At 41.1% G+C, this 17,002-nt stretch overlaps 2 protein-coding genes across 24 annotated transcripts in view; one reads left to right on the forward strand and one right to left on the reverse strand.

Annotated features, from left to right (window-relative positions):
• Positions 1-8,185, forward strand: part of PALS2 (protein associated with LIN7 2, MAGUK p55 family member) — a 38,369-nt gene extending 30,184 nt beyond the window's left edge. For 17 of the 21 annotated variants that reach the window (XM_083705919.1, XM_083705920.1, XM_083705927.1 and 14 more), the window contains one exon: positions 1,238-8,185. In XM_083705919.1, the coding sequence (XP_083562045.1) occupies positions 1,238-1,414 (177 nt within the window). In that variant the 3' untranslated portion in view covers positions 1,415-8,185. The remainder of the gene's footprint in view (positions 1-1,237) is intronic. The other 4 variants (XR_014556825.1, XR_014556826.1, XR_014556827.1 and 1 more) reach the window with 1 other exon arrangement.
• Positions 8,186-8,910: 725 nt separating this feature from the next.
• GSDME (gasdermin E) overlaps positions 8,911-17,002 on the reverse strand; it is a 33,236-nt gene continuing 25,144 nt past the window's right edge. For all 3 annotated transcript variants that reach the window (XM_083705949.1, XM_083705948.1, XM_083705950.1), the window contains 5 exons: positions 13,926-14,102; positions 11,183-11,310; positions 10,839-11,034; positions 10,109-10,182; positions 8,911-9,387 (listed from right to left, as the gene is read on the reverse strand). In XM_083705949.1, coding sequence (XP_083562075.1) covers positions 9,148-9,387; positions 10,109-10,182; positions 10,839-11,034; positions 11,183-11,310; positions 13,926-14,102 — 815 coding nt within the window. In that variant the 3' untranslated portion in view covers positions 8,911-9,147. The remainder of the gene's footprint in view (positions 9,388-10,108; positions 10,183-10,838; positions 11,035-11,182; positions 11,311-13,925; positions 14,103-17,002) is intronic.

Here is a 17,002-nt window from a genome sequence, read left to right on the forward strand (position 1 = left end):
AACAGGAGGAACAATGAAGGCAACCCATAAATTCACCAGTATGAGTCATGACTTGCTTTACATGTTAAAAACAGCTAGGCAAATTAAAAGGCATTTCCCTGGTGCTAAAATTACATAAAAAGAACTTAAAGAGTAAAGGCTCCCTGGGAAGCATATTTCTCAGGTGAGGCATCTCCCAAGTCATATAAAACTTCAGATAGAGGAGGGCCTTAGATGATGATCCCAGACTTTGAGCAGATTTGTGTGGTAGAATGCTGTCCTTCAGGTACTTGGGTCCCAGGCTTTTTAGAGCTTTATATATAATCGCTAGCTCTTTGAAATGTCTTTGGCAACAAACTGGCATCATTTGTAGAGTTAGTGTTAGTGGTGAGATATGTTGGTACGGATGCAGCTGCTTCACTGTATTGCTAACTAAAGTTTTCTAGGGCTTTTTCAAATGCATGTACATTGTATTGCTGTAATCTGAGCTGGAGGCAATAGTGCTACTTGAAAAAAATATTTTCAGAGTTGGCTGATTCAGAGCTATAGTCAACTTAAAAAGGTAAAGGTAAAGGTACCCCTGCCTGTACGGGCCAGTCTTGACAGACTCTGGGGTTGTGCGCCCATCTCACTTAAGAGGTCAGGGGCCAGCGCTGTCCGGAGACACTTCCGGGTCACGTGGTCAGCATGACATCGCTGCTCTGGCGAGCCAGAGCCGCACACGGAAACGCCGTTTACCTTCCCGCTGGTAAGCGGTCCCTATTTATCTACTTGCACCCGGAGGTGCTTTCGAACTGCTAGGTTGGCAGGCGCTGGGACCGAGCAGCGGGAGCGCACCCCGCCGCAGGGATTCGAACCGCCAACCTTTCGATCGGCAAGTCCTAGGCGCTGAGGCTTTAACCCACAGCGCCACCTGCGTCCCGTATAGTCAACTTACTAACATGCAAATATTATTCTAGAGTGTTTATATGTAATTATGGGCATCGAGGATTTTAGACCTTCATATAATAAATATAGTATTTTCATGCATTGAATAAAACTTGTACTCTTTAGGATATCATTGCATTTCTAAGCCTGTCTCTACCACATTTTGCTAGGAAACAGTTCCTACTGAGATCCTCAAGAATGTCTTCTGAATAAATTATGTTTAAAATCTGGGTGCCAGTTTTAAAACCTTAACTGAAGTAAAACAAAAGCAGAATTTATAGTTTCCTTTGCTTTTCAGATCATGTTTTTATTTGTTTCAATCTTCATTCAGGACACTGATTTGAAGAAAACAGTTGATGAGAGTGCACGGATTCAGAGAGCTTACAGCCACTATTTTGATCTGATCATTGTGAATGACAATCTAGACAAAGCCTTTGAAAAGTTGCAAACTGCTACAGAGAAGCTGAGGACGGAACCACAGTGGGTTCCAATTAGCTGGGTATACTGACAGTTCTTTTTGAAGACTGGTATAAGCACCAAACTAGGCTTTCTGCACATCATAAACATTATACCGATAACACATTGTACAGAGGTGCCAGTCACTAACAGCACCTGATGCATTTGTATTCTGTGTATATTTAGATAATGGTATGCTATTCCAAGTTTTTATACAATATATTGAAGGGAAAGTGTACTTAATATGTAATTTATTTTAATTTTTCTAACTTTTTACAAATCTTTCTATTCATACCACATGAAGGAAATGCGTTGAAGCATTTTTATAAATGTTTTGATTTACTACTTTGCCTTTTACTCATCTAAGGAACATACACTTCTACATCTGGTCTTACATTTTCACTGTGATAAGGAGAAAAATACTTGAAAAAATGTTGTTGTTTTTTGTAAAACTCTGTTTAAATCAAGTGTTTTATCTGGCTGGTTTTTTCTTATTTAGAAGAAGACACTAATCCTTATCCTAATAAACATGTATCTCTCCTTGACGTGATCAGAATTTTCAATACTTAAGCAACCAGCACTGAGCCATGTTACTGACACCTTTTTGCTTAATGTTTATAGACATGTTTTGCAGTTGTCTTGTCTTAGGCAGATGTACTGTAGACTCCCCTGTATATCTTTTTACTGACAGTAAAAGCAATACCTTGAACTTTCCCTAGGAGGCTGCTCTGGTGAGCCAACATTTCTACCCATTAGAAACAAGTATTACTGTCTGAGTTATGTAATGTGATTCATTGTGTTTGGGATCATGGTGAAATAGCCTAAGAGAGCCTTACAACACAGAACCTTGCAGTGAGGCTCAGCATGTAGGATGTTTGTTCTCACTTGTGAAAAACCATTGCTTTAAAATAACAGAACCTGCTCCTTTACAATGACTTTGCTCTGTATTTCTATATTGTTCTGTGACGCGCTTTTATTTTACGCCAGAATATTATGAGTGATTATGTGTGTTATGAAATATGATGTGATGGGACTTCTGAGCTACATGTTACCTTGTGTTATTCACCAAATAGCTTGTGAACCTAAAATTATTGTCAGTTCCTAAAAATCAATGTTATTTATAAGTGGGTTTATTTATGTTTTACAATCATGTTTCTTTTTCTTCCAGTGTTCATAGTAACTCTTCTCTTTCGGCAAAATTAATTCATCTACTAACTTAGGTTCATATTCACTTAAATACTTTTGCTGATGTATATTCTGTTTAATGAATATAAATGCAGATTGTCACTTAGACAGGCTAGTCTGGTGACCATAGTTTATATTATGCTTGCTGTTGTAAATACGCCCATTCATCACTAACATGCTAGGTGCCTGAATTGGGTGTCATCTGCCATTTCATTTATTTTTTCCATGTGAAGGCAGGCACTTGGCTTCAGATTTTATTTTCAACACCAAAGTTCCATACATAGGATGCCAACAAAGGAGAAGCTTGGAAAAGGCTGAGACAGTGCAAACAAGTTCTTAAAATGTTTTATAATTTTTTTTGATTGTGCACAAGAAAACAGGGTTTGGATACTTTTTACCTTATACAGAGACACGATGAGACACCAAAAAGGTATTATATATTTAAAACCTTTAAGGTATTTTTTTAAATACTTCAGTATATTTTGTAAATGTTATGCAGATTATTGCATACCTTTGTCTTAATTGCTGTTGCTACTTAAGATTTTAGCTTTTAACAATATAACATATTTTTTAAGAACTTCTATTATGTTAAATCTCTAGGCTATGTATTTGAAAAATGTATTCAGCTGAGACTGTGGAAAGATTATATTCCTGTGTGGTACCCAGAATGACACTTTAAAAGAGTATGTCTGCAGTTTTGATGCTGTTGTAGGATTAAAGGATGAGGCACAATGTGATGATTACTTTTGGTGGACAAAGCTGTGTTTAAATGGCACCTTGCAAGAGGTCAGTGAATCCTAACCTCAGATGTTAACTCCTGCTCCTTTGTTTTCCAGTGCTTCAGTAGGTTTGGTGCATCATCTTTGGAGCAGCTTGAGCAAAGGAAGCCCGGGCTTTGGGGCTCTTCTTGCTCAGATTCCAAACATGAACTATTTTTGAGAGAGAGAATCCTAAGACTGAATAGCCACATAATCTGCTCCCTATCCTCTTAGTGTTCTGTTCTGCTTTTAGCACAGTGGATGGGTATGGCTCACTTGGGTTGGAAAGCAGGAAGAGCTACTAGCAAATAGGTCAGAGTTTCATGAAAAATTAACAGGAGTTAGATGTTGGTTATAAGTCCCACAAGCTCTGAAAATGGATAGTGCTGCCCAGGGGCAGTAGATGAAAAGAAAAGTGATAGGAAACACTAATGTTTGTCTTAACGGCTGCCTCTAAAGTCAGGCACATTGAGAGAGCTAGCGAGCTCTCTGGACATGCAGTTTTTATACTGCTACTGTGAAGATTTTGGAAGAACTGGTTAAACTGTCATTAGGAGCAGCAATAGCCAAGCCATGGGTTAATCCTTTTGAGTCCAACCGTGGTCTGGTGTGTGTTTAAAACAACATGTGTCATTGCCATTCTCCAGCAGGAAACAGATCTAGGAACAACTGTGTTTAACATGAAATCATGCCTTTTCACAAGATGGCAGAATAAACTGACTTTTTTGAACTGTGATGCCAAAGGAGGGTTGAGCTAGCTCCTCCCTAATTAATATTCAAAAAGTGATTTTACTTTCCACACCACAGTGCCACTAAATCAACTTTTGCTGTACTTGTACTTTGAAATGCTGAGCTTGCAGCATTTTCAAATGTTGAGCCCTTGTATTGTTATCATACGTTTGGAGGGGAGAGGCAGATAATAGCAGCCAAAATCCCGGTCCTTCTGCTGAGGACCGTGCCATGGTGATGTGCTCAGTATTGTACTGTTGTTGTATCAAGACTTTTTTAAAGAGAGGGGCCACAGCTCATTGGCTGAGAATCTGCTTTGCATGCAAATGTACCAGGTTCAGTCCCTGGCACCTCCAGGTAGTCCTGGAAAGACTTTTGTCTGAACTCTCAGAGAACTGTTGCCAGTGTAGCTACAGTCCGAGGCAGATGACCATTTGCCTCTGCAGTTTCCAGTGCATAATGATCCCAAACGATACTGGAAAGAGCACTTGCTACATTATGTGCTTTTAGGGGCTCAAGCTGGGTTTTTTAAAAATTGCTTCCCTCCCTTCTAAAGTGAGAAGAATGCGGGCAACTTCACATGTAGGTAATTTTCCATTACCTGAGAGTAAGCACCAGTGAACTCAAATACATACATACATGCATACATACATACATACAGGGTTGTGCTCTACATTCTAATTACCCAATGAAGCCACTTGTCACTTCTGCCAAAACACAATTGCTTGCCGCTTTTTGTTTCATTTACTGAACTGCATATGATCAGCTGTGTGCCACCTATAGGTAAAGGGACCCCTGACCATTAGGTCCAGTTGTGGCCGACTCTGGGGTTGTGGTGCTCATCTTGCTTTATTGGCCGAGGAAGCCGGTGTACAGCTTCCAGGTCATGCAGCCAGCATGACTAAGCCACTTCTGGCGAACCAGAGCAGCACACGGAAATGCCGTTTACCTTCCTGCCGGAGCAGTACCTATTTATCTATTTGCACTTTGATGTGCTTTCGAACTGCTCGGTTGGCAGGAGCAGGGACCGAGCAATGGGAGCTCACCCCGTCGCGGGGATTCGAACCGCCAACCTTCTAATCGGCAAGCCCTAGGCTCTGTGGTTTAACCCACAGCGCCAACCTACAGCGCCACAATAAAAATAGGATTGGTTTATCCGACTATATTGGACATAAAGTCACACAGATCAGCAGGAATTAGAAAGATGGGTAGAAATGTCCTACAGTAGTAGGTACGTCTGGTAGAAAACAAATGGAACACCTTTAAAAGTGCATTGGTCATTTTACTACCCACCTTCAAAGAAATATGTGCTCAGTGTCTCTTGAGAGAGCTTTTTATTGAGGGATAAAAATCTGGCAATCTTCTAAAAGTGTACTGTAGATCTTAAGCCAACTTATATGGTCGTATTTTTTTTAAAGAAAATGTTTTATTTTGAATTCCTTGGGTACTATGCAGTTCATTGCGCGATACAGAGTTTAATACTTGTATATAAGCTTAGAATGCAAATATTGGAATTCTGCTTGCAGTTTTTTCACTTGAAAAATTCACACCAAAATGTTGAGGATTGCAGACAATATGGATGAGGCTGAGTCAGATCTACTCCAAGTTAAGTTTAGCTTATATACGGTTTTTTGTATGTATCCGGTTACTTGATCTTTTGAACAACAGAGCTGCTATAGTGTTAAAATATTCTCAAGTAATTTGTAAATATATTGCCTGGGCCGTTTCCATATTATACTGTAACGTAAGGAGTAGAAGGTATCTAGTGACAGACTTTAAGTCTGCAATGTAAAACTACAAGGGTGGAGGTAGAGCCAGGGCAGGGCAGAAGGCATGGGGAATTGAGTCTAGGGGTTTTTGGTGAGCAAGTGTTTCCCTTTCTGTATCTCTTTGGCATCCATGCAGAACCTGGAAACTTACTGGGTGTGTATGCCAAAAACACAAATCCCTGTGCTTAAGTATGAGGCCCTGTTTGTCTTGTGCTAACAACTTTGCTACAGTTGTAATGAACTCTCTTTTTAGAAAATCTGTGAATAAACTGAAGCCATTTAACCTTGGAGAAAACTACAGGAAGGTTGCTAGATCTTGCTTTAGGGGTCACAGACTTCCAAGTATGAGTTTTTCCTGGGAACTTTTTTTTTAGAAAAGAAAACCCAGCAACTTAAGGCTTCATAAAATAAAAAAATCAAGTCTGAGTGAAATGTATGGGCTAGAAATCTCAAAAGGAAGATGCGGTGGTATATCCAGGGTTTCAGTGCTTTGTTTTTATACTGTCTACAGATGCAGAAGAAACTATATGTTGGCTTGGGTACTTTATTTTATATAGGCTGTAGAATCTTTGGGAGGGTAGTGGCAGCTGCTTTCAAGAACTCCAGTGGAGTCTTGTGAGCAAGGGAGAAAGATGATCTTGTTCTGTTCTTCAAATGACACAGATGTGCACAGAATTGGGTATCAACTAGGAAGTCCATATTGGTTTCACTCTGGGAATGATGATACTAGACACAAACAAAAAAGGCAAGCAAAAGTCATTGGTGTAATGAAATAGTATGAAACTTGCTGATTTGGGATCTTGAGTATTTTTTTATACCCTCGGAGCAAGGTACAGCATTCCATAAGCCGTAAGGAAGTTGTGTGGTCTAACTGGGAGAAGTTAATCACAGTTTTGGTATCACTGATCCAAATTTTAAATATTTTCCCAAATTTTAATCAGAAGTTTTTGTCTTGGCTGTAAACTACTTTGGCTTACATTTTAAATTACAGTTCAGTGTTATGACTATAGCTGCTAAAGAGGAACTTTGTCATTATAAAAACTAAGTAAATAGCAGCTGTGAAGAGGATAAAACAGTTGGCCACAATCTAGTTATACCGGTAAGTGCTTTTTTGTATTTAAAAGATCTATAAAAAAGTATTGAAGGGCTTTGTCTCCTATGGGTTTATTTTGTAGAATGCTATAGTGCAGCTTCTATAGTAGACAAACAAATAGTTTATTGCAGCTAGGAGAGTAATCTCCCCTTAATTTTCCCTACTGAATAGGCATAGGTTGGATCTGTTGTTTTGGCAGGACTGTGGCAGAGAACTTTGATCAGTCTTCCATGAATTAATTTTAACCTGCTTGTTTCAGTTTAAAGACAAGAGAAATGTGTCATTGAGGCTGTCCTAAAATAGCCATTCTTACATGCTACTAGAAAATTGGTAAGCTTTATCAAATGGGTAGTGCACTGATCAGGAAAAACAAACCTTTGTACAGGCATCAGTATTCAAACTAACGTAGCATATCAACTGCCACTAACATGCATTTTTTATATTCAAGTCCTACACAACTGTACATTATTATTATTATTATTTGTATTTTATAAGGATAGAGTCCAAAACTTTGAATTATGTCAAGGTTATACAATTCATAATTTAGATTGCTGGTACTTTTTAGGTTTTTATGAAGCATCTATCACTTATTATTTGGTTTCTGTATGTGCACTGAAGTTGATATGTATTATTTGTGCAATCTGATTCAACCTTGGACTTTAGTCCTCTCCAGGCCTTATTGCCCTAAGAGACAGCATTGGTAGAGGAAGGCGCTGTGTAGTTTAAGTAAACTTCTGTGGTGAGGAGACTTGTACCTACCTGGAGGCTTCCTATACAACTCAGTACCAGGAAAGTCAATGTTTGCGGTATCATGGGGAGCTTCAATGGAACTACCAAGGCTCCTCGCTGCAGAAGTTTATTTCAATTGTGCAAAGGCTGGAAGGATTTGCATGGCCTCAAGAGACAGAGCTAAGTGCACAGCCTTGCGGCTCCATTCTGTTCATGTTGCCTCACTGGGCAGTCACACCCGAAGAGGACTTTCGTTGATAAGAATTGTAAGATGTCCCTTGATAGCCTAATCCCAGAAAAATATTGTCTGGTACATTGATCAATTTAGACTATTCTGATGGACCACGGGGAAATTGATTAACTGCTAAAGTAGTTCCATAGAACAAGGCTAAGTGCTACACAGCTAAACTACAGTAACTTTTTTTTAAAAACCCTCAATGTTTTCATGCTAAAGGCATATGTTGTTCTGTATAATTGTTGAAATGTACAAAGCTGTGAAATCCTGTTAACTCCTAATAAAGTATTTTTGTATATATGAAATAAATTTAATATTGGAAAAAGGGTTGCCTCGCAAGTTTTCCTGAATGCCTGTGACGGAATGTTGCTGAACATCATTTTGTAGGGTAAATGTCACCACCGAACATCACTGCTTTGCTGAGAAAATGGGGGAAACAAAGAGGGGCCATACAGAAATGTATAGATTAGCCATGTGAGTGAATTCCCTCTTTTATTGAATACGCCATCCCAGTTAACATAGAGCATGTTTCAAAACCCATTGGTTTAGACCTTTGGAAAAAGCAATCTGTTTCAAAGGATGGGGTGGAACACAGATGAGCAGGACGAATACACAATGTTTCCTTATGCCCACTTAGCAGAAATCTAGGGGTGCAAGGATAAGTCTCTGCTAACACCTACATGATGTCAGAGATTAAACCAAGGGTCTTTTGCACTCAAAGCATGTGTGGCTACAACCTCTTCCTCAAGGAAAGGGAATTGGGTCAGATTTGAAACGGCTCCTTCCACAAATATGCTCTGGATAACAAAACTCTTTAGTACAGGGATCTTCAACCTTTTCAGGCCTAAGATCCACTTTTAACTGAAACATGCATTTGGAGACTCCTTTCTTAACTCTTTCACCATATATTTGCAATGCCGGTAGATTAGGCCGAGACCCACTAGTTGGTCCCAACTCACTGAAGACCTCTGCTCTAGTATATACAAATGCTAACAAAGCAATAAAGCAAAGGGTGCCTATAGAACAAATAAATGCTTCTGAAGTAACCTCTGAGGAGACAAAAACTAAAGATGTATTTTAATATGTGTATTGCAGATGAAGCGCCCTTGCATGGCTCTTCAATATTTTCATTTATACACTCCATTTCAACTTCTGCCATGCTCCAGTGGCACAGCCAATTTGCCCATGTTCCCATTGCAATGATGCAAATCAGCCAGGTCCAACTCTATTATGACAGATATTAAATACTGCCGTTAGTTATCCTATTAAACCACCCAGGCCGCTGCTTCAAGCCTGAGCTGTTTTACAGCCTAATGCATGAAGTCCATACAATGCTATATAGAGAATGATTGGGGAAAATCTGGGTTTCTTCATGGTTACAGCTTTTATGCAAGACTCGGTCATCTCAAGGTTAATGTTTGATAAAGCAAACAGCCTTTGTGCTATCTGAAACCTTTGGGTGTTAGCAAGGGGAGCTAGCGCTGGATCTGCAAGTGTTAGCGTGCCATCCGCCGAGGTCCTGCTAGGCTGTTCAGAGATAGAGAGAAAGAAAGGTTAAGAGGCATTTACAACGAAGTTTCAAGTGAACCCCTTCAGTAGCGAGGGTGAACTTAAAATATTTAGGAAGTGTCTAGAGAGAGTGCTGAACAAGGGTAAAGGTAAAAGGTCCCCTGACCATTAGGTCCAGTCGTGGCCGATTCTGGGGTTGTGGCGCTGATCTCACTTTATTGGCCGAGGGAGCCGGCGTACAGCTTCTGGGTCATGTGGCCAGCATGACTAAGCCGCTTCTGGCAAACTAGAGCAGCACACGGAAAGGCCGTTTACCTTCCCGCTGGAGTGGTACCTATTTATCTACTTGCACTTTGAAATGCTTTCGAACTGCTAGGTGGGCAGGAGCAGGGACCGAGCAACTGGAGCTCACCCCTTCGTGGGGATTCGAACTGCCAACCTTCTGTTCGGCAAGTCCTAGGCTCTGTGGTTTAACCCACACCTGAGTTCAAATCCCCACTCGGGCAGGAAACTCACTAGATGACCTTGTCAGTCAGTATCAGCCTATCCTAGGACTCATGTGAGGCTATAATTGGGGTGGGGCCATATGTGCCAGGAATGACACAGCCTCTGGCTATCCACATGCTACTGATGACAATTGTCAACATCCTTGATTACTGGCCATGCCAGCCGCGGATGATGCAAGGGGCAAAGCCACGCTGCTATCGTGACTTTGCACACTTGCGATTGCAGGACTTACCAAGCAACATAGAGCAGGGACAACCTGGAGTTCACAGCAGGCGCGAAGCAGGACAAGCGCATAATCAGACAGTTCTGCAGCAAGGAAATAAGAGGCAAACCGAAACTTTCAGAAGGATGAAATTGAAAATTTGTACATATTAGTGAAACAAGCCTATATGGAAACCTTAACAACGTAAACTCATGAAATCTAGAATTGGGGGACAGGGGGGAGGCAATGAGAAAAATAATCCTAAAAAATAATAATCAAGTAGCAGAACAGACATCGCTATTCTTCAGGAACCAGCAATAGCTTAACAAGTTTCCCAGCAGAAGCGAACATCTCTCTTCCCAGCCTCAATTTACCAGCCATCAACTTCACAGAATGTAGCAAACTGGCTTGAACCAGGCAACTGAGCTTTGCACTCACAATGCTGCTGCTCAAGACTGCATGCTATTTCTATCACAGGAGAAAGCAAAATTGCTCAGTCAGCAGAGCATGAGACTTTTAATCTCAGGGTTGAGGGTTCAAGCCCCACGTTGGGCGAAATATTCCTTCATCGCAGGGAGTTGCAATAGAGTAGACAAATGATGTCACGGAAGGGAAGAAATGGCAACTGCTTCACACAAAACTTGGCCATTGACCCAATCTAGCCTACAGCTGTTGTCCGTTTTCCAAAGTCTTTCAGGGTGGGTGTTTCTTTCCCAGTTCTAGAACCACGAAACAGCTAATTTCTTTTTTCTCACTGTACCTGCTATAGCACTGAGGAGGATATGAGCCGCTAAGAGGAGCTCCTTGTTGGAAAGTGGGTCCTTCTGCAGGAACTGTTTGTTCCGTAAACGGATTCCAACAAGCTGTAAGAAATCCTCTATGTTTTTCTGCTCTGGTGGCTTTGATTCCACCATTACAAGGAGTTCTGGTTTGTCTTCTGTACATATATGGTCCAGCTGTAAAGAACAGACAATGTTGATGAGATGCTGAATATGGGACCAGAAATACATCAGCCCATGGGGGGGGGGGTTTGAAAATCAGCTATTATTGCTTATAAATAAAAAGGAGAATGTTTATGTATTTGGAAAGAAAGAAAAAGATTACCACATCCTCCAGCTCAGTCACCATTTCTTCCTGAAGCAGAAAATCACAGAGTAGTTTGTATAAAGTTCCCTGCTTTTCCTCCGTTAGCTTCATGAAGGGCTGGAAATGGGTCTTGAACTGCAAGGCATCTTTCAGAGACAAAAGGGGACACACATTAAGCAAGTAAATGCTGATAGAAACCACACTAAAAGGGATTTGAAGGGGCAACACTTTCAACAGCATCTCCACCAAAGGTTACCAGTTCAAGGAAACATTTTTAAAAGCAGGGATGCGGCACCAGATGATATTGGACTGCAACTCCCATCATTTCTCTCCACTGGCCATGCTGGCTGGGGCTGGGGCTTGCAGTTTGGGGGACGATGACAAGATCTCCATTTCTGAATTAGAGCATTACTAAATATGTTTCCAAGGCGTAATAATACAATCTTTCCTGGGACAGAAATCACAGCGCAGTGCCAAATTTGCCCTCCATTTGTTAACTACTTTGCACTCCACTTCTGGGTTTTGTTGCAGGAAAGCTTGCACTGCACTAGAGAGGTAAAACTCTGCAAATGGTTTAGGGGTGCGGGGGACTGGTGCTGTTCCAGAAGTTGGACTTCAACTCCCACTGGCCATGCTGGCTGGACCTGATGGGAATTGGAGTTCAACATCTGGAGGGCCCCTGGTTCCTCACCTTTGTTTTAACAGCATATCTGTTCCTACTTATTGTTGTGCCTCTTCTTCATTAACAGAAACTTTTTTTTTAATGCTGAATTTGGCCTTTTTCACCCAATGCACCACTTATTTCTTGTTTTTTGTTTCATTTTAATAAATGCTACATCTATATACGGTAAATATATTGTACATGTTTTACTCCATTATGATTTATCAGGGTGTATATGGTGCAGCATTTATTTTGAAAACTGATTTCTTTCTAGAAAGAGGAAGATTTTATGTGCAGAAAATGTATGAAGAGTAGCTAACACAGTGAATGCCCGGAACTCAAACATAACTCAAACTGCAACATAAATGCTTTTTCTGGATGCACTCAGCCAGTAAAAGAGAAAAACCCATAGTACATTCATGTGCTATTCATTTATAGAGCAGATAATAAAACCTGGGATTGAATGGCAAATGAGGCCTAAATTTGGATCAGTTGCAAATATGTTTAAGGATTGCTTGAACTGGCTAGAGTAAGCCAATGAAATCAAGAAGCAGCCACAAGGCTTTGAAATAGTCACACAGAGCAGCAAACTAGGAAAACAGTCATGGTGAGACTTTCAACAAAAATCACTTCAATTTCAGCAATACAAAGAGATTCATTTTTTCCAATCAATTTACCTATTCCAAAGAAAGTCCTATTTTGTTTCATTGATTGAAAAATGGCTGATTTTTATCATAGCTCTGGAACTTGGGAACTTGGGGAAAAAACCACATTCAGAGGCCTTATGCAAAGGTGTTATGGAAACGCTTTGATGAAGAAGGAAAAGCAGCTACAAAGCTGTAAGGCAAAGCAAGCTGCAACCTGCTCTCCCCTGTCCTGCAAACTAATTCTTTTTCTTGTCACAACTTTGTCTGACTAGATCTTAATTGGGCAAGATACAGCAAGCGCACACCAGCAACCAATTTTCGCTGCCCTAAATCTCAATTTGACCCTCATTTACAGCTTCTGCATCTACCTCTCTCATGGCTTTGTCGAGTAAGGCGGCGCTTCCTGAGCAAAAACAAGGTTCTGCAGTGTCAAGGTGCTAAGTAAGCCTCTGCTGGGGAATTTAATTAAGAAAATGTTTCCATGCTGTGCAACAAATGCTCTGCAAAAAATTGCTATTCCATGCGTGCATCCTAAAACATTAATTTGGAACAGTTTGGAAGGGGCACAGCGTAGCCAAAATAGTTCGCAATTAAGTTCACGGCAAGGGATGATCTACCTTCCAAGCAGAACAGGAAGCACATGTTCCAAAGCACCACATTTTGACATTTGGTACCTTCACATGCCGTAACGGTTGTCCAGGAGAGGAGCCTATAGACCAATAGCATGCTATGTAAAAGGAAACCAAAGCTTGAAAAACGTGTACATAGAAAACGCTCCAGAAATATGAATGCAATTGTACAGAGCAACTTGGAGGTGGACAAAGGGGAAGATATAATTTGTTCCTCCTCCCATTTTTTTGGGGGGGGGATCCAAAGCAAACCCACATACGTACTTTGAGGGGAAGAGTGGTATAAATGTATCCAATGGTGAACACCAATCTCAAATCCATTGAGAGGATCTCAATTCATTGATAACAAAAAAATCCTTGCCCAAATCCAAAACACCACCTCTTTATTTTGTACATATCAACACGTGGAACATGTGGCCTTTTCTACTCGGAGGGATGAGAATTTTATGAAACAGCAGCTGACACCAGTGTTTTCCTCTCCATTTAACAGTAAGTTGCACAACACTGTCTTGCTCAGGCTAAGGGCTGGGTGTGAGGTTTGCTGCAATACCAATATAATTGTCTATTTCTTAGGTTCAAGAGCTGGAAATACAGACCAGGAGAGGAATTTTAAACCCCTCTTTCCATGCTGCAGCAATCAGGTTGGCAGATGTATCTCCACCGCTCTTCTCCCCCACACATCCCAACGTTCCTTTGTGTACTCTGATTTCTAAAAAAAATTCAGAAGGCCTATTTAAAACTGAAAACAGGTTGATCTCCCATTTTGTTCTTAATGTGAGCCAGGTTTTCTTTTGTACTTCTTAACACTTTCCACTCAGTCCTACCTTTGCTCAAAACACTTAATGGGGCATCACTGGGGACAGGGCCTGGCGGATTCTCACTATCGACAGCATCCAGAAGATGGGGGAAGAAAGGATATCGGAAAGCTGCAGAATGATAAGCCGTTCCTTCCATGCTGTCCCTTTCAAAGCCACCCTCTTGGTCATGTAGCAGGCAGAATTCTGTCAAACAGAAAGGGCTTGATTGAGTTATCCAGAAATACTTTGGAAACACAGCAACAAAAAAAATACCCAGCAGATGCCTTTTGATTACATGTTAGCCTGCCAAACACACACACACACACACACACACACACACACACACACGTTAAACTTTTCTTCCTGTGCACCTGAACTTTTAGAGAGAAAAAGAAAACTGCTAAATTACTGCCCAGCAAGTCTTTAACTGGTTGGGAAGGAGGGCTACACAATCATAGCTAATTAGCAAGTTTGCTAAAACATGGTATGTTTAGTTTACAGCTCCTCAAAGATATAAATGAGAATTGGATCCAAGTACCTAGTTTAATTTTTTTTTTAACTAGTGAAGGTTGCCATGAGAAACATTCCCCGCCCCCCCCCCCCCCCGGTCATGTTACGGTAAATAACACATCACACCACAAGACCCACAGTTTTGTGAAAGAGATTGTATCTAACTGTCCATTTACTCGGCTGTCCATTCATCAAAATACACATTTGCTAATAGAAGCAAACTACTAGGATGAATACCGTTAACGGTTTTTCTGCTGTCACCCAAAGGAACTTAAGTCCTAGCGATTCAGGATTCATACTCCCTCTTTGTCCCATTTGTACAGAAAGAGAGTGGAATAAAAAACCTAAATATAGTGTGGCTTGCTATCATTAAGTACCATTCCCATAGGATGGGCTACTTGACTACACACCTTTGGGTTAAGTTTGCTCTGCGTGGCCCACACAGAAATATGTGCAGATTTGCTTTTGACAAAGGATGGAACTGGTTAGATTTGGATCTGGCTCCACCACTCCCCCTAGTGGACATCAGGCCACACATGCAGCCCAGCTAGGAAAGGACTTTGAGTCGAGGAGGTTTTTCCTGACTTTTCTTTCAGAGAACTCCTACAATCTTGAAGAGGCAGCAGCTAAACGACCCACCCGTTTCTATTCAAGGTGCGATCTTTTTTGAAAAAGAGAGAAAGAGAGGGCAAGCACTTTTGAGTATCACCATAAATTCACTCTATGCTTTATAAGCTTTTAGAAAATACATATAGCAGTCAGATTGCAGCACTCTTATTTTGCAGAAGGAAAGACTACAATAATATTATATGCTTTCCAGTAGCACCTTAAAGACCAACTAAGTCAGTTCTTGGTATGAGCTTTCGTGTGCATGCACACTTCTTCAGATAAGTATAAGATAAGAAGATAAGATAAGATAAGAAGTGTGCATGCACACGAAAGCTCATACCAAGAACTGACTTAGTTGGTCTTTAAGGTGCTACTGGAAGGAATTTTTTTTGTTTTGACTATGGCAGACCAACACGGCTACCTATCTGTAACTGATTATATGCTTTGTTTCTGGATGCAGCTGCACCATACATTTAAAGCACATTGCCTCTTCCAAAGATTCCTGTAGTTTGCCCCAGCACCCTCAACAAACTATGGTTTCGAGGATTCTCTGGGGGCTGGGGGTGGAAGCCATGCTCTTTTAATTTGTAGTGTGGATGGGAACTTTCTAAAAGAGTGGGAGTGGTTTTTGGAGGCCCTCTACTTCAGTAATGGCCAGACTTGGCCCTCCAGCTGTTTTGGGACTACAACTCCCATCATCCCTAGCTAACAGGACCAGTGGTCAGAGATGATGGGAATTGTAGCCCCAAAATAGTTGGAGGGCCATCACAGCTCTAGTTCAACTCCTTCCTCTGAAAAAAAAACAAACTCAAGAGCTAGAAGATCCCTCGACAGATGATAGCTTTCCACTGGCTCTGTTTAAAGACCCCTAGTGAGGGAGAGTCCATCATTCATCTAGGTAACTGATTCCATGTCAATTGCGTAGAAAACAAATTCTCATCAGAGCCAGAGTTAACAACACGGATGTTTTGAGAAACGGATCTATGAGAAAATGGAAGAGATTTCACTTTCCCCAGCACTCTTGCAAAACTGTAATGAAATCTGCATGAAGCATGAAGCAGACTTAAGGATAAATGTGAGACGGGAGGAGCAACGCTAACTGTCAACTTCACAGCCCATGCTCGGAATTAAAATATAACTGTTCCACATCCATATCCCTTCTCACTGAATTGAGGACATATATAAAAAGGGAAATACAAACAGAGCACCAGGAAGGAAGCATTTCAACAAAGATAAAAAGGCCACGCAAACCTCTGTGCTGGAGAATGAGATGAAGGAAGAAATTGTTCGTGGAGCTGTTGGCATATTAAAAACCCTTAGAGACCCAGGCAAGCAACACAGCAAGATGGGGGGGGGGGGGGGAGAGAGCAATACAAATTAAAGCTATTCCCAAGAGTAATGAGACTCTGACATGGTGCTCCTCGTGCCTCTGCTAAAGCTAATAAGAGCTGGCTGCGAACATTGGAAAGAAGAGATATTGGTTAACACTATTGAATTAACTTCTGTTCCCAGGGCAATCTTATCTAATAATGTCCCAAGTGAGTAAGTCTGTCTGGAAGCCTGCGTTATCCTTCTGAACTCCAGGATCAGGCAGGAGGAAAATATATCTTCATAAGCCAGATAGGAAGCAGCGAGGAGTAAGTGGCATCTGGACCTGTGATCCAGATCTGCACCATACGAAAAGCAAATTTAAAGCTTATTGCCTAACCAAAAATTCTGGGAACTGCAATTTACCTCTCACAGAGCTAGTTTGGAGGACCTTTAACAAACCGCAGTTCCCAATATTCTTTTTTTAAGGGGTGATGACGAAATGTGCTTTAAATGTAGAGTGTACATACAGCCAACGGACCTCCCCCCAAATATCAATGTGGACAAACCATATCATAGCTGGTCAACTGTCCAAGTTTCACAGCTATGTGATATCGGTGGTTGTTAGAGCACTGCCCTTCCCACTCTTCCTAAAGCCTATTTGCATGCTAACAATT

This window comes from Podarcis gaigeae (assembly GCF_964106915.1).
Source record: "Podarcis gaigeae genome assembly, chromosome: 12".
Classification (NCBI taxonomy): domain Eukaryota; kingdom Metazoa; phylum Chordata; class Lepidosauria; order Squamata; family Lacertidae; genus Podarcis; species Podarcis gaigeae.